The sequence below is a fragment of the Pholis gunnellus genome, assembly GCF_910591455.1.
Source record: "Pholis gunnellus genome assembly, chromosome: 17".
NCBI lineage: Eukaryota > Metazoa > Chordata > Actinopteri > Perciformes > Pholidae > Pholis > Pholis gunnellus.
In genome coordinates, this window is record NC_136544.1 from 3,671,089 (window position 1) to 3,694,774 (window position 23,686).

Genomic DNA, 23,686 nt, shown 5'->3' on the forward strand with positions numbered 1-23,686 from the left:
CCGTCCAATAACTGCCTGAGACAATACCATGGTTCCACGGTATTTCGAAGAACATTTGAATGACTAAAATTAAAAATTAAACCCGATTTGAAAAAAATAGCATGCAACAATATTAGCAAACCATGACACAACCCTTGCTCTCAATGTGTTTTTAAGAGTTGCATTTCAGACAATTACAGCATACTATGCTTGATAGTGACATGCAGAGTATCAAATCAAGCCCAAGTAGCCATAAACATGTGCTGGTAACACCATTTGATCCAACAGAAAAAAGTGTGGATGCATTATCGACAGTGGATTTTGTAGCTGCAGATGACTGTACCTCCAATCCCCTCATGTGTGTGAAATTCACTGTTGAGCCAAAGCAAATACAGGGAAATGTTGCACCAAACTGTTTTTTTTAGTCTCTATTTTACTGTGTACTGCAATATAGGCTTTGTGTTTTGGGACTGGATGGTTGAATCACAGTCACATTGGTGGTTACTGTGACTAGGAATCAAACGGGCAGGCTACAGTAAGACACAACACATTAAATATAAAAATAGTCTTTATTTCACAAAACAGAGAGAGAACAAAACAATAAAAATAAATCAAATATCATGAGTTAAGTCACTCATAACAGCCGCGTCTGCTTTCATAGGACGATGGAGAGGTAGTCACAAACCTGAAAGCAGAGAAAACTGTTAAGTTGTGACTGAAAAGAATCCATCGGTCACAAGTGATGTTGTTGTTGATGTTGTTGTTTTACCATGAGGGGAAACTGGGTCAGTCATGTAGCAGAGAACATATGAGGGCAACATGCCAGTACATACGCAATAATAAAACGGAAACAGAACCAGTTATTTTTTTGGTGTTCACTTCCTGAAACTGAAGACTGCGTCCTACCTTGCAGCTGATCATCAGGTTGGGAGAGCAGTCCGTGTCCAGAGCTACAGAGAAAACCGGGTTGTGGAGACAGTCCTCCATGTGCTCAGACACCCTGGACTCCAGGAGACTCCTCAGGACGTCGGGGGTGACGTTCTGTTTCTGAAGGCGTAGAACGTTAAAAGCAAAGCCATTACTTAAGTCCCTAGAACCCCGAGCTTTCTCTTTCTTTCTTTACAGGCTCTTAGCAGAGTCGCCACATCTCGAGCCAGGCGTCACATGATATTTTGCAGTCTTCGGATGTTCAATACAAATATCTGCGCGTGAATGAATATAGAATCACGTTTACGGGACTTTTTGACTTAGTAATGTTGTTATCTTACTCCTGTTTGGGGGATGAACCTGCTTTAAGTTTTAAAAACCACTGATGTAATTGGAAAAGTGTAATGTTTATGAATTAAAAGCATGCCGAATTAGCCATTAGCAGCTCCTTTCTGCGCCGCATCCATGGATGTACAGACAGCCGTCACTGGATTACTTCTATAACGAAGAAAACTAGCCGATTCTTGGGCAACTTCTGTCATATATACTGAATGTCTGTGTGTGTCGAGAATTGTCCGAGTTGTGCGAGATATGAGTGACAAGTGTCCTCATCTAATAGGACAGAGTGCAACAAACAGACCTTAGTGTTAATGTACAGTCCACAGGGGCAGGAGATGAAATGGCTGTTGATGTTCAAGTTGTTCCTGTGAGACAAAAGAAACATGCAAATCATAACTCATACAATATGCGTCGGAATCAACTGACTCAAGCCAGCAGTGACAGATTCCGATAGGTTTGCCTCTACAACTTATGGAATAGCTTAGTGCAGCTGAAAAGAGATAAAACAAGAATCAAGGCATGCTGTCTGCGACTAGTTTACGTTGTGCAACTTAAGATTTGCAGTATTATAACGAGGAAATATAAATATGGGAAACCCCATTTCTAAGACTCACGTGTGACATATGGGGCAAATAATAAACACGTCCTCCATCCCCTCCACAACAGACGACATGTACTGCTGCTCAAACTGCAGGTTCCTCTCGTACTCTTCAATAATAGACATTTCTGGGGCACAAAGAAAAGAACACGCAGAGTCAACAGGTTCCCTCTTTTTACAGTGCGTCGGCAGAAATATCTCTACCACTTTGATCTGTGGGATTTCCATCTGTTTGAATATCTACAGTCAGGAGTTTGGATTGTAAATAAATAAATACATGTATGTATTACCATGAGACACCAGCTCCTGTTGGATTTCTTCCAGTACTGCCAGTTCATCGTACTCCTTCATGACACTGAACATCTGCTCGTGAAAGAAAAGACAGCAGACCTCCACTTAATGATCAAACAAACGTACTGATTTCATGTGAAGAGAGACTTATTATGAAATGTTATTTTTATTAAAAGGGTGCAGTGCAGTCTACAAAGGGTAGAGGTTAGCTCTCTCTGGACAGCTAACAGAGCTAAGAGTAACACAGAAAGAGACCTAGGAGTATAGTACACCTCGTTAGGGAGAGAAAAAGACTAACCGACCTCTGCCATGCCCTCTGGCCCCCACAGCGAGGGTAGTCTCCGGTCCTCGGACTGCAGGGCGGTCCACTCCTCCTCCATCACCTCCTGGACGATGATGGAGGCCCCGGAGCCGCTCCGCTGCGGGCTCTCTCCCGTCTGGCGATATCTCTCCAGCAGCCTCGACCGGCTGTTCTTTAGCCTGTCCACACAGCGCTGCGAAAAGAAAACAGAAGGGTGTTAAACTGACAAGAACCAGCGGCGCCCCGACAGGCTAGCTAGCTAACTGACACATTAGCATTAGCTAGCTGTATTTCTCACCTTGCGGTACGTTTCCTTCCATGGCGAAGTAGTTCCTTTATAAAGTGAGCGGTGTCTGTGCAAAGCGTCCATCTTTACTGCTACTGACGAGTGTAAAGTGACATACATAAATAAAAATACTTGTTCCAAATAAACTGGCTACAACTGGAGGACACTTCTAAACCAAAACATCTCAGCTTTTTAACCCCGTGACCCGGAACTTGACGTGCGCTGCCTCGGCTTGCATGATGGGTCTTGTAGTTCTATGCTGTTGACAAATAGTTCCCACTAAAGTAGGAAGGATTCAGAGACAGTTCAGGATTTCAGAAAATCTTTTGCTTTTTCTGTGTAAATTAGATTTCTTTAATATTATGTAAATGCTGTTTCAAAGCTAGGAATGACCTTACAGTGTAGAAATAATTAATATTGAATAATAATCCTAATAAACTCTTTATTTTTGTGGTCAAACACCGAGTCTAAAACTAATGGAATTAGCCTATAGATAATAATTAATCAAATGTAAAATCATCTCTCTGTGTGAAATAGTGTAGCTGAGTGGTGATGTTAAAGACAGTAGAGGTGTAGTTAACAGTACTGTATACATCTGACAAAATCTATCTGCACCAACACAACTACCTCTGCCAACATTGCATCCATGCAACTATTGGTTTAATACTAAAATGTGGGACATCTCACTATCTCATACTATTTTAGCGTACTAAATAGCATGTTATGGGTTTTTCAGACGCAGCTCCACTCTTTTTACTCGATGACATCACAGTTCCAGACTTCCTTCTCTTGTTTCTAGGCTGTGAGAGAGTAGCTCGTGTTCACAGTTACTGACTAAACTTTCCTCGGTCCCGGAAATAACATTGGAATTCTTCACGTAGGGGTTTAACCGGTCGACACGACCTCTGAAAACAGGGAGCCGCTCGCTCGCACCTGACGCTGCTGCTCCGGGCCCTCTTGATGTGTGCGTGGCAGCGACGTCACATGTGGGAGGAGTCAGACGCGCCTCGACTGTGCGCTTGCTCGGGATCCTCGCAGACAAGCGCGTGCCATCACCTCGGAGCGCTTGACGGGACTTTAAACCAACGGCAAAAAGGCTCGAAAGCTCGGTCCCCCAGATGTTCTGAAGCGGTGAATGCATGTTGATATTCCTGCAAGGGACCCGCTGAGCTGCTAACAGGTGTCGGGGCGCGCGCGCGAACTGCACGGGGAGAGATAGAGAGAGAACATGTCCAATGGGAAAGACGCAAATGCTGCAGAAAAGTGAGTACGGGCAACTGACACGGCAAAAAAAAGTTTGTCTTTCTCTAAAAAAAAATTTACATCTTGAACCTTTTCTTCGCCGCCAGGTTGGAATTCTTTGAAGAAAAAAAAACGTGAGCAGGAAATAATTGACTGTAATATTACATTCACCAGGAAACGCTAAATTTAGTCGTCGTTTCCTTGTCTTCTTCTGACTTAAAGTTGTCACGAAATAGTCCCAACTCAAGACAGAAGCAGGGTCTTGGTAAACAGAACAGCTGACTGAAGACACCTCATTTGGGCTATAATATTTAATATTATATTAATGAGAATATTTAGGGCATGCCACAGGTGCTGCAGTGTGATGATGCTCATATGTGCATCATGTGTTGTGGAACAAACCTAACTTAAACTTTTATTGCGTTTTGCACACACACAGCTATGTTCCCATGTTTGTGTTTTATGCTGCAGCTCCTCGCAGATGACTCTGAAAGAGTGCCTGGATGAGTGCATGGAGGCCCTGGACCTCTTCCTCAACAACCACTTCAATGAGAGCCTGGAGATGCTGCGGCCGAGGTAACAGAGTTTACCCACGAGTCACGTGTGGCTCCACTGGAGGGCTTTGAACCGCGCTGTCTTGAGGTCCCCGTATACTGTATTTCTGGGCGGGTATTAGCACATTCACGGTGGCCCGTTTCAGTATGATGTCAGCAGTATTTCGTCTCGGTACTGAGGAAGCTCTCGTAGCGTGCGCTTCCCGTCGGCCGAGACGCACGAGGGTGGCCCCCGTTCAGGCCTCTTCGATTCTCCAGGATATGAGATGTTTGCTGAAGCTGACGCCCAAAGGTCTAACTGATCCGACAGCCAACACAACGGCAAAAATAAACAGTGTGCACGAGACGTGACTGGGAACGGCAGCAGAGGGGAGATAGGAAGCATAAAGAGCAGCGCGTATATTTCCTCTTATCTTTTCCTTAACAGGAAAATGCAGAAGGTCGCTCAGGAGCCGGCCTCTCGCCTCTTGTTTGCTTACAGTGTAATGTGTATTGATTACTGCCACTCCGTCTCCCCCTGTGTAGGGTGAACGAGAGCATGTACCACGCTCTGATCTACGCCACGGTGCTGGAAATGCAGGCCATGATGACTTTCCAGCCCGATGACATCAGCAATGCCGGAAATACCATGAAGAGTGCCCAGGAGGTCTGCCAGAGGTCAGGACGGTCACGTGGATGTGTTTTGACGGAGTATCATTTTATGCTCTAAAAGTGCTGCTACCTTTTTTTCATCCCCAAGTCTGTGAGCCATAAAAGGCAAATTTAACACCAAAGTTCATTTACATGGCCCGATTTGACTGCGTTTGCATGAGAGGATGATCGCTGTCAGCAGATATGTGGTTCGTGGGAAATAGCAACACAATACATTTTTTTGTTGATGCTGAAGTATTGTTTGGTGTTTCAGGTTTCGAAGGAAGTCCCCGGGTTTGTCTAGCAAGTCAGTCGGGGAATCGCTCACTGAAGGTAAAAAATCCACCCAAAAAAACAGGAAATGGAATAGGGAATAGATTTTTTTTCCTTATTTCAATGGCGATAACATGTCCAGTTGTCATATATCGTTTGATTGCTAATTAGTTTAACCCGCGATATAAAAAATAAATTGAAAAAAGGTTATTTCTTTTGTAGACTTGAAATTTTCCACTGACATTCAACATCCATCAAGAAAACAGCTCTGTGAAGCTGAACTGAGGCATGGTGACCCTTTAGAGCCAAAAGCTAGCATTAGCATGCTACAGGGCTGCAACAGTAACAGTTGCCAGGTTGCCAATGGTAAACGTTTGGCCTTTTTTGGTGCAGTAGTGTCTCGGCATCTTTAAGCTGGACAGCAACATTCTACATTAAAAGCATGTATAACATACACATGACATGTGCACATGTCACCATTTTATTATTTTGCTAACGAATAGCTGCACAGTATCTTAAACACTCGAAATATAAGCCGACTAAATATGACACCCATATTTCTTAGTTCCAGCAACCTAAAGCTGATGCCTGGTTGCCTGGCAGCCACTTTTACAAGTTAGCGTTGAGCCTTGCGCTAACATTCTCACAATGCTAACAGAGGGTTAGCATGCTAACATTAGAAAATTAGCGATTGACTCGAAAAAGACCGCTGAGGCTGATGGGAATGTCGCGAGTTTTTGCAAATATTTAAAGTGATCAGTTCGCTAAATAGAAGTTCAGAGGATCACCAAATAATTACAATATATCCTGCAAGGGGGCTATGAATGTCTGCAAAAAATGTTTTTTTGTTTTTGTTGCCTTATAGCAGTTGAGATATTTCAGTCTCTGCCAAAGTGGTGGACTAACAGAGCAGCATTGCTAACCCTAGAGCTATGCAGACAGTAACTTCCAGGGCTGGGTCTGATGCTTTATTGCTTTTTGACTACGGTCATTTTATGTAATTTATTACTGTGTGTGTGTGTGTGTGTGTGTGTGTTTATGGGTGTGTTTTTTGCAGTGCAGCTTCATGCTGAGGTGTGTTACGCCGAGTGCCAACTCCAAAGAGCTGCTCTTACCTTCTTACAGGTGCAGTAGGCTAATCCACTATTTCAAACTCATACCTGAACTGTATGTCCTTTTTATATACACATCTATATCTGTATATCCGACAGCACACCAAAAGTTCCCACATTATCCAGATTTTCAAGACTGTGTATAATTCTTAAAGTTTCCCAGTGAGAACGTGGCATGAAAATTGTGTCATCTTCTATTTGTGGAGTGAAATCTAATCCAAGCAATTTATTTCAAATTCCTTCGCCCCCTCTTATTTATTCATGTATTTCATTTTTGCAGGACGAGAACATGGTGAGTTTCATCAAAGGAGGGATCAAAGTACGAAACAGTTACCTAATATACAAGTAAGTAACGAGGTATTTTGGTGAATGTCGGCGGTGTGTAATGTTAATGTGCATCAAGACTTTCCAAAAGTATTTAGTAAGGTTATTATTTAAGGGACACCACCAATTTTGCCTTTCATAGTTTTGGAGGAAACCTTTTAAACAGTAACCCTCATTATTTCATAGTTTCATCATTGTGTTTTAAAAAAGAAAAATTCCTACGTTTCTTTTCTTGCAAATTTATGTTTTTTTTCTTTTAAATTAACTACTTAAATTTTTTTTCTCTGAATATTACCTCAAATCTTAGCTATGGAATGTTTAAAAAAAGTGAATTAAGCCTTCGTACAGAGTATCTGGTAGGGAGGTTATTAAAAAGAGATGCTGTTATGGGAAATGAAGGATAAAGCGTGGGACTAAAAGTCAGGCACAGAGTTAGTTTAATCTGTATCACACACGAGTCCCTAACCTTGTCAAAGTACAACGATAAATTGCCAAAGTACACTTTTTCCATTTTCTTTTCTCGCTGAGTCACATTTCATAGACAGTATTTGATTATAATGCTGAGCTGCATTTTTAAACAACTGACATGGATGCCTTTTTTTTTTTTTCATCCAGAGAACTGCATTCCTTCATAAAATCTCACAGCTTTCTCAAAGGACCCAGCCACGTGCACTTAGAGGGAGGAATATCATTTGGAATAGGGGCGTTTAACCTGGTACGTCACCGGAGCAAAGTGTCCTTTAACCACCATCGGTTGACTGTGTGTTGTGTGTGATCGTGTTGTCTCCATTCACAGACACTCTCTCTATTTCCTCCACGGCTACTCAAAGTTTTGGAGTTTGCGGGATTCTCCGGAGACAAGGTGCGACGCGTGCATTTCCTCAATTATGTCACTCATTCACTCGCGCTCACACTCATGGATTTCTTTTGTGATGCCGTTTTAGGAGTATGGTCTGTCTCTGCTGCACGACGGTGCGACGGGGATGAATCTGCGCTCCATGCTGTGCGCTCTGCTGCTGCTCTGCTACTACACCTTTCTCACGTTCATCCTAGGTAGTGCCGGACCTCGTCCCCATCGCAGATTCAGATCGTTCAGATAACCTGTGTGATAACCTGCACGATGTAACGTATCGTAACTCTGTTTCTGTCCTCTCAGGAACGGGCGAGGGAGAGGTGACTGAAGCCGAGAGGCTGCTGAAGCCTTTCCGTCTCCGCTACCCACGGGTGAGTGTCAATGAGGATTGATATTAACTATCTATAAATCGCTTTCTCTGAAAAAAAAATATTAAAGGTGCTCTATAACAAAGATGAGTCATTACAAGCTACGCTAATGCTTTGAGCGACTGCGTAGAGCGGGATCGTCCTCCAATCAGAGGGTCAGTGGTACGATCCCCGGCTCGACTAATCTGTGTCGATGTGTCCTTGGGCAAGACACCCCAAATTGCTCCTGCAGGAAGGTGTATGAATGAGTAGATAGTCCCGACTGGCACCTTGCATGGTAGCCCCCTGCCATTAGTGTATGAAAGGGTGAATGATGACATGTAGTGTTAAAGCGTTTTGAGTGGTCTGAAGACTAGAAAAGCGCTATACAAGTACAGTCCATTCACCATTTCAAATCAGGTGGCAACCTTTGGTTCTGCCAAGTGAAGCCGATGCAGATGTGTCTTAAAACGTATAATCTCTCTACTGACCAGCAGGGGGCGACTCCTCCGGTTGCAAAAATAATTAGTATTGTATAGAAGTCTATGAGAAAATGACTCTACTTCTAACTTGATTTATTTCCTCAGTAAACATGAGTTTATGGCCTCAAGCTCTAGTTTCAAGTCTTCTTCATTACAGCATGATGTTCATTTAGTAAATGATGGTCCATTTAGAGTCAAACAGACCATAAAGCAGAGTATGCTTCAGGGCATGGCCACCTTGTGATTGACAGGTCGCTGCTGCTACCAGAGCTGTAGACAGCGTCTCTACGTCACTCCTCTGCCGTCCAAATATGTTCACTTGGGTTCACTGCTTGCAAAAAAAGCAAGAGGGCCGAAATCCAAAATGGCGACGGCCAAAATGCCAAACTCAAGGCTTCAGAACCGCAGTCTACAAACCAATGGGTGACGTTACGATGGCGACATCCACTTCTTATGGACAGTCTATGCTTTGGAAGTGTTGTGAATGTCTAGTGGATGGATGAAAGCAGATTGGGTTATATTTGTATAGTGTATATATTTTTTTGCTAACGTTAGATATACACGTCGCTGGTGCTATTCAGCTTAAAATGTGGCCTCACAGACCGATGTCATGAGGGCAGCTACCCATTATCTCTAACGAATGTATTCTTCAGAGGAGCTAGCCTTCGCAAGAAAGTATATTTAGCTTTGAATGTTAGCATTTTGGGTTTGGGTGTTATGTTTACTTTTTAACAATGGAGAGCCAGAGATGGACAGAGGAAGCTACCGTAGCTTCCTAGCTGTGTGTAAACAACCACTTTGATTTAACGGTCCTCTGCGTTAGGAGACCGGAGTATCTGGTATATTGATGTATTTTGAATAAACTGTAACAACTTGTTATCTGTTAATACATTTATTAAATGGAAAAATGTATAATCAACAAAATCCCAGACAGGAGTAAACCGCCCAGTATAGAGGAAATGGACTATGCTAGCTTGTTCGTGTCTGGCTATTGCGTTAGCTGTTAGCTCACAATGCTACTGCAGCTCACCGACTAGCTTGTAGAACCATTGTATACAGTATCCCCATGTAAACTCAGCCCGTCTGAACACTCCTCCTCCCTCACTGAATAAAGTATGTAAATGAAATGTTTTGAGGCTGCAGGGGTTGTGCAATAGATTCATGACATGGTGAGTGGGCTTGTGTAATGTGCTGCTTGTTCTTATTACTGGTTGTGTAATACGTTCAATTTAGTAGTTTTGTTGTGCTTCAGTACATGTTGCTTTGTTCGTTTTCTTTATTAGTTCTTGTGAGGCAGCTATATAAGACGACATGTCGCGTGTGCAGCATTTGAGTGCAAGACAAATTTGTCTACGGTGACATTAAAGTATATTGTGTCGTAGGGCTGGATGATATGGCCCAAAGTATTATCACAATATGCTGTTTTTATATTAAATGATGTTGAGGATATTTACATATTTAATAATAATAATAATGCTCATTTTACATCTTAAAGATTATTCTCCTTAGAGTCGAGCCTTAAAGAAACCAGAAAATGTATTATGGTTTATAATATACAATTATTTATTGGGTTTTTGAGGGTTGACTACATATGCACATATACCACACTTCTTGTTCTGATAGTGAAACGAGTCATTTTGTGGACAACTTGCAGCTGCAGCGGAGGCTACGACGTATCGGTTGTTCGTCCAGTGTTTTTGAAGTAGAAATCTGATTCAAAAATAACTTTATCGAAGATTGGTCTCATTAATTTATCATCTCTATTGTAAAAGAAGTTCATTTCAAGATGGCCCAGTCCTATCATAACCAATCATTTTGCTGGTTTGACCAGGCTTTTAACAGGAACTGCGATGATTTAAAGATGATTTAAAGATTAGATTACTAGTCATAAGTAATGGCTCCAACGAAAGAATTGCTATTGAGTTGCATGATGGGAAATGCAGGATCCAGTGTTTTTGGAGCTTCACCCATGCTAGGGAGTAAAAGTCTGGATATGGCAGCCTCTGCTGCATCTATTTTGACCATTCTGATTTCAACGTGTCTCTTATGAGTACTCCAACTTTAAGGAAGTGCAATAATACGTCACTGAAGTACTTCATTAAATGATGATTCTGTTTTATTGGTGGGTTGTTGTTTTCTAAGTTTGACTTATTTTCATCTAATTTTTTTGTTTGTAACCTCATTTATGCCAATTAATGACAATGCATTGATTGTACTCACCTCAGTAATGGCCGAGATTTCGGTGCACGGCAACATCGCAAAGTACGACTGGGCAACTTCCTGGTACAACTTTGACCCCCCCCCCCCCCCCCCCCCTTCCCCGTACGTGCCATTTTTATGCTCGCTTACATATTTCTTGTGCAATGAGGGAAAGTGGTTCAGATGATCTGGATAAACACCATCGTTTTCTTTCCCCGTTATACTTTGTTTTTCCTACATCTCAGCAATTAGCTTGCGTGGTTAAAGTGAGTACAGAGTTATCATCAATGTTTGAAAAACATCCTTATTGCCAGTAGTTTGTAATGTTTGTATTACATTTATTGTGTTCTCTTTTCTCTGGGTGCCACCTCGTTCTTGTAATCGTTCTATTTTTTCACCTTCATTGTGTCTCACTGTATGTCGGCTCTTTCTTACGGATCCCTCGTTCCACTCACGCGGTTTCTCTTTTCTTTCCATCGTCCAGTCATCGTCCCCACCCTGTTTACTCTTGTCCGACGCTCGCTCCACCTTCTCTTGTGCACCCTGCAGTCCTTAACACCATATATCCTTCGTTTTACACGCCATCACTCCTGCCATTCCACCTGACTCACATTCTTGTAAAATCACAATCCCTGTTTACACTCCACCTTTTACCTACACGCCCGCCCATCCCAGAGAACAAACTCAGTGCTCTGACACAATGTGTACCAAACCCCAATGGATATGTCCTGGTTAAACACTGCAAAGAGTAATTGCAATACAACAGGTCTGCCTGCAGATAGGTGGTTATTTAACACACAGACGATTGAAATGTAATACTGTAACATTGGAGCCTCCAAAACATATATTATTTTATTTATTTTTCTTCTTCTTTTTCTTCTGTCCAGGGAGCAATATTCCTTTTCTTTGCAGGCAGGACTGAAGAGATCAAGGGGAACATTGATGAGGTGTGTTTCATAAAATGTCTCAAATGTTTTTAATGGGAAGCATCATTTTCCATACAAACATTATGTCAAATACATTGGAAAAATCCGATACAAAAATTCATTAATTGATACAAAAATGTATGTATATATACATGTGTGTGTGTGTGTGTGTGTATATATGTATGTATATTTATATATGTGTATACACATACTGTATATACATGTATGTATGTGTGTGTATATATATATATATATATATATATATATATATATATATATATATATATATATATATATATATATATATACAGCAATGCAGTCATTGTTACATATCCTTATTAAAGGTATGCTTCACCCCCAAAATGACTATTTCATATATCAATTACTCACCGCATGTTACCTTGAATTAAAAAGAGTACTTTTTCTCACATGCCTCCACGGTGAATAAAATAATGTATACATTTTGTATTTCTCATGTCATACCCCTTCTGGTCGCTGCCACCAGTGATACATAAATACAACTCAAGGGTGTGGCTCACTACGTCCCAAACACATACATCGCTGAAACCTTACTATTTAAAACACTGTGGACTCGTCCAAACGGGCACAAATGCGTCGAGCGCCTGTGCAAGCGTGAGACTGTTTACGTAGAAGTGTTCAATTCATCAGGACTTTTTCTTCTTGTACGTTTTCAAGAATTCAAGGTAACACAGGGCGAGTGATCTGGTATACAAAGGGTCATGTTAGGGGGGGCGAAGTATTCCTTTAATGTGCTGTGTGATGAACGCTGCCACTGTGCCGCCAGGCGGTGGCACTCTTTGAGGACGGCTGCAAGGCCCAGCAGGCGTGGAAGCAGTTCCACCACATGTGCTACTGGGAGCTGATGTGGTGCTTCACCTACAAGCGCGCGTGGAAGATGGCGTACTTCTACGCAGACCTGCTGAGTAAGGAGAGCCGCTGGTCCAAGGTACAGAACCCGGGGCGGAGTGAATACAAGCCTGAGCGTCGAAAAATATCTTGAGAAACAAAAAATGAGTGACTCCTGTCTTTGTGTTTTCTTCCTGCTAGGCCATGTATGTGTACATGAAAGCTGCTTACCTCAGCATGCTGCGTGAAGACGAGGCCAGGCCTTTTGGGGAGGATGAGGTTGAGCTCTTTAGGTAAACACACACGCACACACACACACACACACTGTTGCACGGCATATCTCAGGAACACACTGTTCTTGTCCTGAGGCTCATGACATACTTACAATTTTACCAAAGTGAGGCTTGTTCACGTACCTGTCTGTGTACTTTGTGTGCACCTGGAGGATTAAAGAGTGTATTTGCTGGTGGGAAGCTGCATCATCTCTGGCCAATACTGCAACGTCTTCTACTAATTCTAAAATTAACTGGAAACCAAAGAAACGACGTCATTACAGGTGTTACACGGCTGTATTTTTCCTTTTTCTAGTTTAAAGTCTAGCAGTTGCGTTTTGTGAGCAGTACGATACCACTTTTTCAGCGTCCTGGGAAGAAAAAAAAGCTCTGTAGCGTGGCAACATTTCTTAAGCGGTTTTAACTGTGCTGTTAATGTATGATAAACAAACTGGACACGAACTGTCAGCACCAAACAGCACTGACAAAGTTAAAGCAACTTACTGGTGAACATAGTGAAGCATCGATATTTCCCTGAGGAGCTGGTGGAGACCAAAAAAGGAGCGAAAAGAAATGAGTTGACAGACACACGACTCCAAATGAAAGCTGATGTTGCTCTGTGTCTGCTGGATGTGTAAACTGTTAGCCTATATGTTTGGTGTAAGGTGTTAATGTCACTTTTGTGTTGACACCACCCAAGTAGCCCAAATACTATTTTTTTTAAATGCCAAAGATGAAATAAACTAATTCAGTGTTTCTTAAATGTGGGTACTAGTGACCCAAGGGGTAGTTCAGAGCAGCGGTCCCCAACCTTTTTTGCGCAATGGACCGGTTTCATGTAAGACAATATTTTCACGGACCGGCCTTCAAGGTGTGGCAAACGGCATGAAAACAAATATAAAATGCAACTCTTCATAACGCTGAATCAGCAAAGAAGCTCTCCAAAGACATTTGTTTTTTACTCCTTCTCGCTAGCTTGTGGGCTTAATTTTTGAGGTAAAGTATCACGTGACCGAGACAAGCGTCTTGACATGTGTCAAGAGGCACAGGCGGGTGTAATTGTGAGAGAATAAAAATAAAACATCTTTCAGACTCTGATAATCAATAAAACGGAAATAATATAAGTTATTTATTCTTTCTGTGTGGCCCGGTACCAAATGCCCCACTGACCGTTACCGGTCTGCGTCCCGGGGGTTGGGGACCGCTGCTTTAGAGTACTGTGGGGGGTATGTGAGATCTTTTTTCTTTTTTTTTTTGTATGTGAAATTTAAATGCAATATTCCTTAAATAATTATACTATAATAACTGCAATTAAAATAAGTGCATATAAATTTGATTACCCCCATTTTTTTATTCTTATTTTAAGTGCCATAAACCGCTTCAGACGCAATCACATTCACAATTACATTTGTTTAGTTATTTTTTGTGCTGGTCAGGGGATGGATTGAAAGAGAAAATATTTCATAAGGGGCACATCATTGAAAAAAACTGCACTAATTCCTGCCACGCCAAACCCCACACGTTCTTCTCAAATCTGTCTTTCTTATTTTCCTGTGTTTTTTAGACAGGTGTCCACCTTCAAGCAGAAGATAGCAGGGAAGTCCCCCCCGACCGAGAAGTTTGCCATCCGCAAAGCCAGGCGCTACAAGGCCCGCTGCCCGATCAGGCTGCCGGTGCCGGTGTTGGTAAAAGCTTCGTAAAGACACTCAAAATGTGCGTTGTGTTTTACTCCTCTGACGCCCGTCCAACAGCATTCACCGTGTCATTACAGGAGATGATGTACATGTGGAACGGTTTCAGTATGATCAGCAAGCGACCAGAGCTGACCGAAGGCATGATACAGACTTTGGTGGAGGCGGAGCGCGCCCTGCTGGAGTCTCCCGGTAATCCAACTTCTGCTTGCCTAGAAATGTAACCGTAGACAAAGTGAGATCACTTGACACGTGTGGGTGTCCGCTGCGCTGATGACATCCAGTTCCTTCTCTACAGACAATGAGTATTCGATGGACGACCGCAGTTTGATCCACCTGCTGAGGGGTCTGTGTTTGAAGAACCAGGGTCTCTTCCAGGCTGCAGAGGAAAGCTTCGGCAAAGTGTTGTCCAGGTGAGCTCCAGTGGATTCACTTCAAGAACACTCGAGTTGTTCCCCTGCATGCAACGCGAAAAATGGCTTAACAGACAAAACATCACTTTGTGCACTGCAGGTAAAAAACCTGGATGCAGCACACTGACCATATACCTGAAGTCACTTAACTTTGAAATGAAACTCAAAAATAGGTCCAAAGTCATCTGTAAAAGGTCTTTAAAGGTCGACTCCATCTGCATCTTCTTTTCTGTTTTTTTTTTTCCAAATGGAAACGCTCACTCTGCTGTTAGCGAAAAGCAGCGACATAGGTTATCAAAGTAAGCTAACCTAGCTAGTGCTAGCGATCACTGGTTAGTTCAACGTTTGTTCTGCTAAGTTAGGAAATAACTGAGTTTGGATTTTTTTATGTCGGGTTGCATGTGTACTCCTGTGTTCTGCGAGGTAAAAATGACTATTTTTGTCAATGGAGTCTTGTGACCTTCTGACAGGGAGCCAATGCTGTTACATTGCTTTCTTCAAAGCCACCGGGCTCCATTGACAAAAAAAACAGTAATACCTTGCAGAACCTAAGCAGCATGTTTTTGGACTATGGGAGGAAGCTGGATGGAACCCACACTGACTTGGGGAGAACATGCTAACTCCAGAACCAAAGGCCCGTCCAGCCCGGGAACCGAACTCAGGCCCCTTTTCGATGTGTGGTGACAGTGCTAGCCACCACACCACCGTGCAACCTAGGTTAATTGATGACTCTAAATTGCCAGTTGGTGTGGATGTGCGCGTGAATAATTGTCTGTCTCTACACGTCAGCCCTGGGATAGTCTGGCGACCTGTCCAGGGTGTACCATGCCTTCGCCCAATGTCAGCTGGCTCCAGTCCGCCCAACTCCCAAACTCTCATATGGCATTACAGGGTATCGACTTCCATCCCTGTGTAAAATGTAACTGTACGTGTCGGTCACCATTAATGCACCTTCTTCCTTGTGTTTGCTCAGTGAAAAGAAGATCCGGTTTGACCAGTACCTGGTGCCTAACTGCCTGGTGGAGCTCGGTCTGCTCTACATAGACCAAGGCAGGAGGGACGAGGCTATTAAGATACTGCACAAGGCCAAGTATGTAACTCCCTCACAGCAGCTATTGTACATTGACGCACACAACATCGGAGACACAGTCAAATCCTGCCACGTAGATCCAGTGAGATGACTGAGTGGAATGTCATTTATCATTCTTGTGCACATAGAATATGCATTCAATACAGAAATGCAGTACTTTAATTAGTTGTAAAGGTGCCAGTACTTTAAACCAGCAGCCTGGTTATTTTGTAATATTAAACACCAACAGGAGGGAGAGAGACTTCATTCCTTCGCTCAGGTAGACATTACTCCACTATATCTTAACATAGCCAGTAGTTGTTTGCTGCTGTATTAATGCTCTGACTTTGGAATTTAGCACATTTTGGAATACACATGTATTTGCTTTCTTGCAAATAGTTACTTGAAAACATTAATAACACACTCATGTCTGTGCCGTAACTGCAAGGCAGCAGCTGGTTAGCTTAGCTTAGCATAAAGACTGGAAACGGCTAGCCTGGCTCTGTTCAATGATAAGAAAATCCGCCAATCACAGCCATGAAATAGTTTTGCACAGTAACCACCCTGAAAGACAGTAACTTGTCATTACACTTTCGTTCTTGTACGTACCACAAACTAAATACGTGCTAAATAGTGAGCTTTTGAGGTGTTAGGAGGTCGATTTTGTTAGCTTTGGCCACAGCTAAAACTAGCCATTTCCCCATGTGTCCAGTCTTTATGCTAAGCTAAGCTAACCGGCTGCTGGCTGTAGCTTCATAACACATCAGAGAGATGAGGGGTATCAATCTTCTCACCTGACACTTGGCAATAAAGCAAATAAGTATATTACCCAAATTGCTGAATTATTGCTATAAAATGTTCTTTATCAAATATAATTATCCACATATTATTACCTATATTTATTCATTGAGATTAGAATTAATTTGCCAGCAAAGTTTTTATTTCAGGACTTATTTCAGGATAGTACTACAATGTACAGGGAGTACTGTCTCCTCCTCGGTGTATAGCCAGTACAGGAACACTAGAGGTCGCTCTCTGCCTATTAAATCTACATCTGAGAGGCCATCCACACATGGGGGTAATAGTGAATCAACCCTCTGCTCCTATTGGATAAAAGGAAACGTATTCAGCAGATTGCTACTTTAAGTTGAGACTTGACATAAGCGCACCTTCTGTCACACTTTAACCTCCTCCACTGTTTCTGACCTGTAGACACAACTACAAAGAATACTCGATGGAGTCCCGCACACAGTTCAGGGTCCACGCCGCTCTGGCCAAACTGAAGGCGGACCCCGGTGAGGACACTCACATGTAGGACGACGTGTCTTCACGACTGGAAAAGGCTCTTCATACTCTGGACTCTCCATTTCCCATCACGGCACAACAAGTGCATGCTGGGTATTTTAAAGGTATAACCTGTTTAATCCCAGACCAGAGCTTAAAAGTGTTAAAAGTTGAGGGAGTGTATATACAGTAGTTTATTTTATTTACAATATTTTTATGGTTTACATTGAAAATTATAAAAACACTCAATTTTAATCAGTTGATTGAAAGCCACTATAAATATGTAATGTAAGAAATTTTATGATTTAATCAAGTGTATAATAATGGCTGTATTTTACTGTATTAAAAGAGCTGTGTGATTACATAATGAAGTAACTTCAGCTGGCTGTGCTGGTTTATGGTTTCAACTGCAAAAAACATTCGATAAACTGTTTTTGAATCCAGAAGTTTAGAAAATAGTCAAAAATATCATCAAGCCAGGTAACTGTCAGCAGCCAGTGCCCTATGCACCGTCATTCATTTCTCATTCTGTATGCAATGGAAATGCAAATTACTGTCGGACATACTCGCACCCTCTTGGTGTGTATTTATCAAAATTTGGGTATGCAACAGTGCATGCACTTTCCAAACATTTCAGAATGTATACTGTAAATTTCCCCACTGCGGGACTAATAAAGGATTATCTTATAAAATATTTTTGCATGAATAAATTCATATAAATTGTTTTGTCAAATTATGCCAAAAGTACCATCATTCTGTAGTTTGGGATATTTATCTTCCACAAAGAAAATATTTTTAGACAACATGCAGTCTATACAGAAATTCATTTATTTCAGTGAAGGCTAAATACATAGAGAAATGAACATATGCTTTTTTACAGAAAAAATGCCATCAGGTAAAACAAGGAACACGCTGTTATTCTGATACTCTTTAACAAATGTCCCTCAAGAGTTCTTCCATCTTCATTAAATACAGTTATGAGGGAAACGGCTCAGTCTAAGGCTACGAGGAGGCAGCAGGAGGAGGCGTGATGGGGGCTGCCGCCTTCTCCTCTTTCAGTCTGCGCTTCATTAGCTTCTTCTTCTTAATATCCTCCTTTTCTAACTCGGCCACCATCTCCAAGAACTTGGGGCTGCGGGGGTCCACGGCGTAGCCAAAGCGCTCTCTGGCCTCGGCCAGCAGCTTTGTGCGGCGAGTCTTCTCCTCCTTCAGCTTGCTCTTGGTGTCGCGCTTCTCCCGGCGCCAGTCGGCTATCATCTTGGGCATTTTGGCCATGTTGGCTGCGATGAGTTTCTCTCTGCGATGGGAGAGGGCAAAGATTAGCATAACAGATGTTAATGTGGCACGGGATGTCTCCACAGCTAAGAGGTGGACTGCTATGAAATTTGGCACTGTTCATGGTCCTCGCAGGATGAACCGTTATAAGAGGAAGAATCAGGCAATCAAAGTTATGAGTATATTTGGGTCTCTTGTTGCTCAAAACTAGTCGCACAGTCCATATTATAATCACAATAAAAACTGTCAGAAATAATACATAGCACACAAACATACATGATTAAATGCCTGTATACACATATTTATTGGGGACAATGCACATTAATAAACTTTGACTGAACACATTTATTTTACTTAATCGCAAGGAAACAAATGTTTGTAAGAGATCCCTGCAAAAATCACAACATATGAAAATAAGTATATTATTTCCCAGAATATCGCAAATCAGGTCGCAATTGCAGTATCAGTCAAAAATAATCTCCTTTAGATATCTTTCAAAAATCGTTACACCCATAGTGACAACTGTCACATACGCAGTATATGCACATACAGAGCCAGCAACCAGTTGATTCAACTCTTAGTTGATCGAGAGAAAAATGATTGCCAACTAGTTGGCGACTCAGATATTTGCTCAAATCCTTTTTCTCATGCAAATATGAGAAATGTCTGTTTGCAGCTCCTTTATTTGAGGATTTTGTTTCCTTTCTCTGCTTAATGTGAACATGAACTGAATAGCTTTGGGTCTTGAACTATTGGTGGTGGGGGGACAACAAGAGATTTGACCCATAGTGACAGAGTGCAATAATAAATAAAACAAAGGATACTTAAGTTAATAGCCAGTTGCATTGTGGGGAATGTAGAATACAGCTTTTTAAGAGACTTATCAATACCTGAAACTAAAAGGACGTCTGACAGTCCCCAGCTATGTGGAAGTGAGTACCCCTAATGTTAAATGTTTCTTTCCCCTTTCAACAACATGTCCTCAACGGTACCTAGCTCTAACTTATATTTCTAATCATTGTTTAGCAGTAGATAACTAAAATATCACGATAAATTATGTAAAATAAGCTCTGACGTTCTGTGAATGACTTAAGCTAGTTGAAATTAGCTCTCCTCAGTCAGCGGGTGTTAATGAGGTCAATGTTGTGGACAAATCCTCGACCTCTATTGGGTGCTGGTTTATCTTCCGCCGTATTCTCTTAGCCCCAGTTTGTGCCTCCCATATATTTACCGTTACTTAACGAGAGGTGACTTTATTACGTACACCCTGCCCGGTAATATTCGTGCAAGCACAGAACTGTAGCGAGAAAAAACGAACCAGTTTCACGGCCTGTCCGATAATTGACACATTAGCTACAATACCTTTAGCATTACTTACTTTGCCAACCGCTTTTCGGAATCCTTCTTCTCCCTGGCCTCGATGTTCTTCAGCATTACCTCCAATGGAGGGTGCCACTCGTTTTCCTCTGCGATAAGCTTGTCCAGCTGCTCGTGGCTGGGCCACAGCGAGGCAGGGTCGATACCCGACGCCGAACCGTACCGGCCGAATAGCTTCCTGTCATAACGGCCCGTCTTCTGCCACTCGGGCGTCTTCTCGCTGTCCTTGTCGGGAATGTACGGCTCACGGAGGTTCAGCTTTAAAGGTCTGGGGTTGTAGGACGCTGTCTGCAATAGAAGCCCGCTTTGAGAGTCCGCGGAAAGTACAGTTTTTGAACATGAAAGTCCCTTTAAAGTCCTGCATAACATTGCCGTCCTCCTGCACAGCATGGACGCCGCCATCTTTGCTCCTCCACAAGAAGGACCCGGCGGATACATAGAGGTGTCTACCGCAGTGCCTGATCATCACGGTAGGCGAGTCCTCCTATGTTTGTATAGTTTTAAATGATGAAATGTTGTCTTATTGGTAAAGTAAAAGAGGTTTAATTTAAAATGTTGCATCGAATATAACCAGCAAAAAAATACATTAGGGAGATTTAGAATTGATATTGAGTATTCTTGCACTTTGTCAAGATGGCACCAAGATAAAAAGGCAATTTAATGTCTTTATACCGAAGAGACATTATTTAGAATTCCAATTTGTATTACTTTTTGTTTCTATACAATATATATAAGTACTTTTTATATGCACCCATAAAAGACATTACATGAGAAAAATCTGCATATGACATACCAATTCTAATTGAATGTTTTAGGACTGTTCAAAGAAACGAGAAACTAATAATAATGATGCATTTTGTTTATAGGTGCCTTTCAAAGCCCTCAAGGGCGCCTCACAGGCTAAATCCATCTTGAACATAACTGATGGTAAATTACTGTTGGTTGTATTTCCAGATTAAAGGAATGAGATGAACACAGTTTTTAAGGTGTTTATAAGGTGGTCAAATATGGGGCCCTGTATCTTCTGTAGGTTTGTTCCAGATCATAGAGGCAGTATTATTTTTTTTTAAAAAGCTCTTTATTTATGTATTTAACGTATTTCATTAGAAATCATTTTTCTTAAATGTAGTAGCACTGTCCTGGCCAAATGTGGAAAAAGTCCATAGCTGGTAAAAGAATCACTTTCAGAGGCACTCTCAGTGACTTTCAGGAGCTCAGATCAGTGATGGGGGGGACACGTTTTTCAGGAAACATCCCCGTTGACTTGGAGGTAGCTGTGAGCAGGTGGGCTGAAGCCAGAGCACCAGAGCGATAAGGGGAGCTAAGCCCCTTTTTAACACCTTCTTTGAACCTTTAAGGACCACAGGGCAGGGAAGTAAACCGTCTTTGAAAAGAGAGGATCTTTTGTGTTTAACGTCCTCGGCTTCACCTCCTCCCTTCCTCTTTTTCGCAGCCTCAGCCCTCCCTCAACTTTTATATTTGATTTCTTTTCAAGAAGCGGAGATGGAACAAATGGGGTTGCTCTGGAGTGCAGCACTTACAGAGACAGATGTCATCGCTTTTGTGTCGTGGGAGCGAGCGGAGCTCTCCATCGTCATTAAAGATTTAGGGTTCCCATGGCAGGGGTAGCACTAGACTGAAGGTGGGGCGGGGGGGGGGGGGGGGGGGGGGGGGGGGGGGCATGACAGAAGCTTAATTTGGCTTAGGAGCGTTCTGGTGCCAAGCCCGGGGCTTTAGGGATCACATCAACGTCAGTCACAGGCAAATAGGCTTGTTAGCAGTTAGACGATAAGGGTATGGTGGCAAGATGACAGGTCTATTTCTGAGTGAGCATGCGAGTAGGAGGCCCGGGTGTTACATTAATACATGTTTAGGGAAGTTATGCGGAACATGCCCACCTGAATTATGACCTTCTTTAAATCACATCTGCTTTTACAGATGTGTTTGGTTTGTACAGAGGCGTACGTTTGTATTGGGTGCGATGAGTAGTCGCAGTGGTGCAGAGTGCCTACAGAGAGATCTTTGGTGTTCTCCATGTGGAGCAAGCACAGCGCAACACTTTGGCCTTCGCTGTTGGTGCAAGACCACATCTGGGCACTTAAAGACGGATCTCTCAGAAGAGGTTAGTTAGGATTGTGTGGCTTAAATACAAGAGCACATGTTGGCAAACAGCAGATCCAGCGGTCCAGGTGCTTACCCTTGGAGGATAGAGTCTCCTTACAAGTACAACTCAGCGTGGTAGCATCTTTAGGACCACCATCGTAGGGTTGCTCGTCAGACTGGAGCCACTGTTGCCAAATTGGGCTTGCTGAGGTTTAATTCCAACATTGGTGTTCCTTTAGGGTCTGTGATGCCAGAAATTTGAATAAGTTACCGTTGAAGATTAAAGAAAGGGATATTGAACAGCAAGCCGGTCATTGTTGAGAAATGAACCCTGACAGGGTGAGCTGGACCTCGATGCCAAGTGGCTTGTTTCACGGCCACTTGCAAAACAAATCAATAATTTGACACACATTTTTTAAATTTAAAAATGATTTTAGTCCTCTCACTGTGTACGGTGTTAAGAACGGTCTGTGTCTGAAAAGTGAAGCCAATACGTAAGTGCCTTACAATTGCATTCTTTCTAATTTACCATCAGGGGGTGACTCCTCTGGGTGTATAGAAGTCTATGAGAAAATGACTCTACTTCTAACTTGATTTATTACCTCAGTAAACATGAGTTTATGGTCTCAATCTCTAGTTTCAAGTCTTCTTCATTACAGCATGTTCATTTAGTAAATGATGGTCCATTTAGAGTCAAATAGACCATTAAGCAGGGTATGCTTTAGGGCGGGGCTACCTTGTGATTGACAGGTCACTACCACAGTGTTGTCCGGTCTGGGAGTTGTCAGAGTTTTCGTCAGTGTTTTCGTCTTACAACTTTAACCCTTTCACAGTGCGTTTTCAGTTCATGAAAGTTAATTGTAACATTTTGGTCGCCTAAAAATGTCTTATTAAAAAAAGCAAGAATTGTCGTAGTTGAGGCTTCAAAACGGCAGTCGATGACTCAATGCCTGACGTCACTGTGACTACGTCTACTTCTCTGGAGTCTGTGATTATTGGTAGCTGCAGTCTGCTCTAAAGAAATAACAGACCGTAGAATGCCGTAGTCGACCAATCGGAATCAAGTATTTAACAAAGTCTGCTGGGAGCCAACACCGACACCACACTGCTGCAGACCCAGGCGGTGTTGCTGGGCTGGCTTGAGGGAAGTGAAGCACGGGAGAACCAGAACCAGGACTGAAGGGGCAGACCCTGGCCGGGTAAAATGAGAGGTTTTCCGAAGTGATTTTGGTTAAACTCACCGCCAAAATCAACACAAATTTAAAGTATACCTCATTGTAGCTTTAACCTATAACCATCAAGGGATTTCATTTGTAATAAAGAAAATGATAATATTGATAATAATAATAATTACAATTTCTCTCACTCTCTCAAACACACATACAGGCGGAGAGAGCCAAGGTTTGGCGTCGTCTTTCCTAAGAAGCACTTTGCCAAGCCAGCGTTACCATTTGTTGACACAAAGAAGAAATCATAATAAATTGAGTCTAAATGAACCGCTCTTTTGTTGGCCTTAAACAATGACAGTGGGGTTTGCTCCGAATTTTGGCACTGAGAATTCAATTCGTCAGCATTTCCCCAGAATATGGGATGAGGACAAAATCCAAATAAAAGAGAGCCGAGCCCCCCAAAAAATCCCTCCATTTCCCGGTAATGACAGAACTCTGTGGCT

At 42.3% G+C, this 23,686-nt stretch overlaps 3 protein-coding genes across 4 annotated transcripts; 1 reads left to right on the top strand and 2 right to left on the bottom strand.

Annotated features, from left to right (window-relative positions):
* Nucleotides 1-536: 536 nt before the first annotated feature.
* On the bottom strand, nt 537-2,916 carry rpain (RPA interacting protein). Of its 2 annotated transcripts, XM_079178004.1 has the most exons (7): nt 2,734-2,916; nt 2,437-2,628; nt 2,134-2,206; nt 1,860-1,971; nt 1,547-1,610; nt 886-1,026; nt 537-664 (listed from the first exon to the last, which is right to left on the bottom strand). In XM_079178004.1, exons 1-7 carry the CDS (start codon nt 2,839-2,841, stop codon nt 635-637), a joined length of 720 nt encoding a protein of 239 aa, XP_079034130.1. In that variant the 5' UTR covers nt 2,842-2,916; the 3' UTR covers nt 537-634. The 2 variants fall into 2 exon arrangements, with proteins under 2 accessions (XP_079034130.1, XP_079034129.1); XM_079178003.1 differs by lacking the exon at nt 537-664 and having other exon boundaries at nt 680-1,026.
* An 859-nt stretch (nt 2,917-3,775) lies between these two features.
* On the top strand, nt 3,776-17,955 carry LOC306709704 (tetratricopeptide repeat protein 39A). Its single transcript, XM_079177957.1, has 18 exons — nt 3,776-3,984; nt 4,435-4,539; nt 5,043-5,174; nt 5,422-5,480; nt 6,478-6,545; nt 6,813-6,877; nt 7,472-7,571; nt 7,653-7,718; nt 7,801-7,909; nt 8,013-8,080; nt 11,625-11,684; nt 12,469-12,630; nt 12,732-12,823; nt 14,367-14,487; nt 14,574-14,685; nt 14,792-14,906; nt 15,880-15,996; nt 17,188-17,955. The coding sequence occupies exons 1-18, from the start codon at nt 3,950-3,952 to the stop codon at nt 17,288-17,290; spliced, it is 1,689 nt and encodes a 562-aa protein (XP_079034083.1). The 5' UTR covers nt 3,776-3,949; the 3' UTR covers nt 17,291-17,955.
* Nucleotides 17,956-18,074: 119 nt separating this feature from the next.
* Nucleotides 18,075-20,313, bottom strand: gadd45gip1 (growth arrest and DNA-damage-inducible, gamma interacting protein 1; the record flags this gene model as incomplete). The annotated part of the gene is made up of 2 exons (XM_079177058.1): nt 18,075-18,556; nt 19,913-20,313. The coding sequence occupies 2 exons, from the start codon at nt 20,311-20,313 to the stop codon at nt 18,262-18,264; spliced, it is 696 nt and encodes a 231-aa protein (XP_079033184.1). The 3' UTR covers nt 18,075-18,261.
* Nucleotides 20,314-23,686: the final 3,373 nt, after the last annotated feature.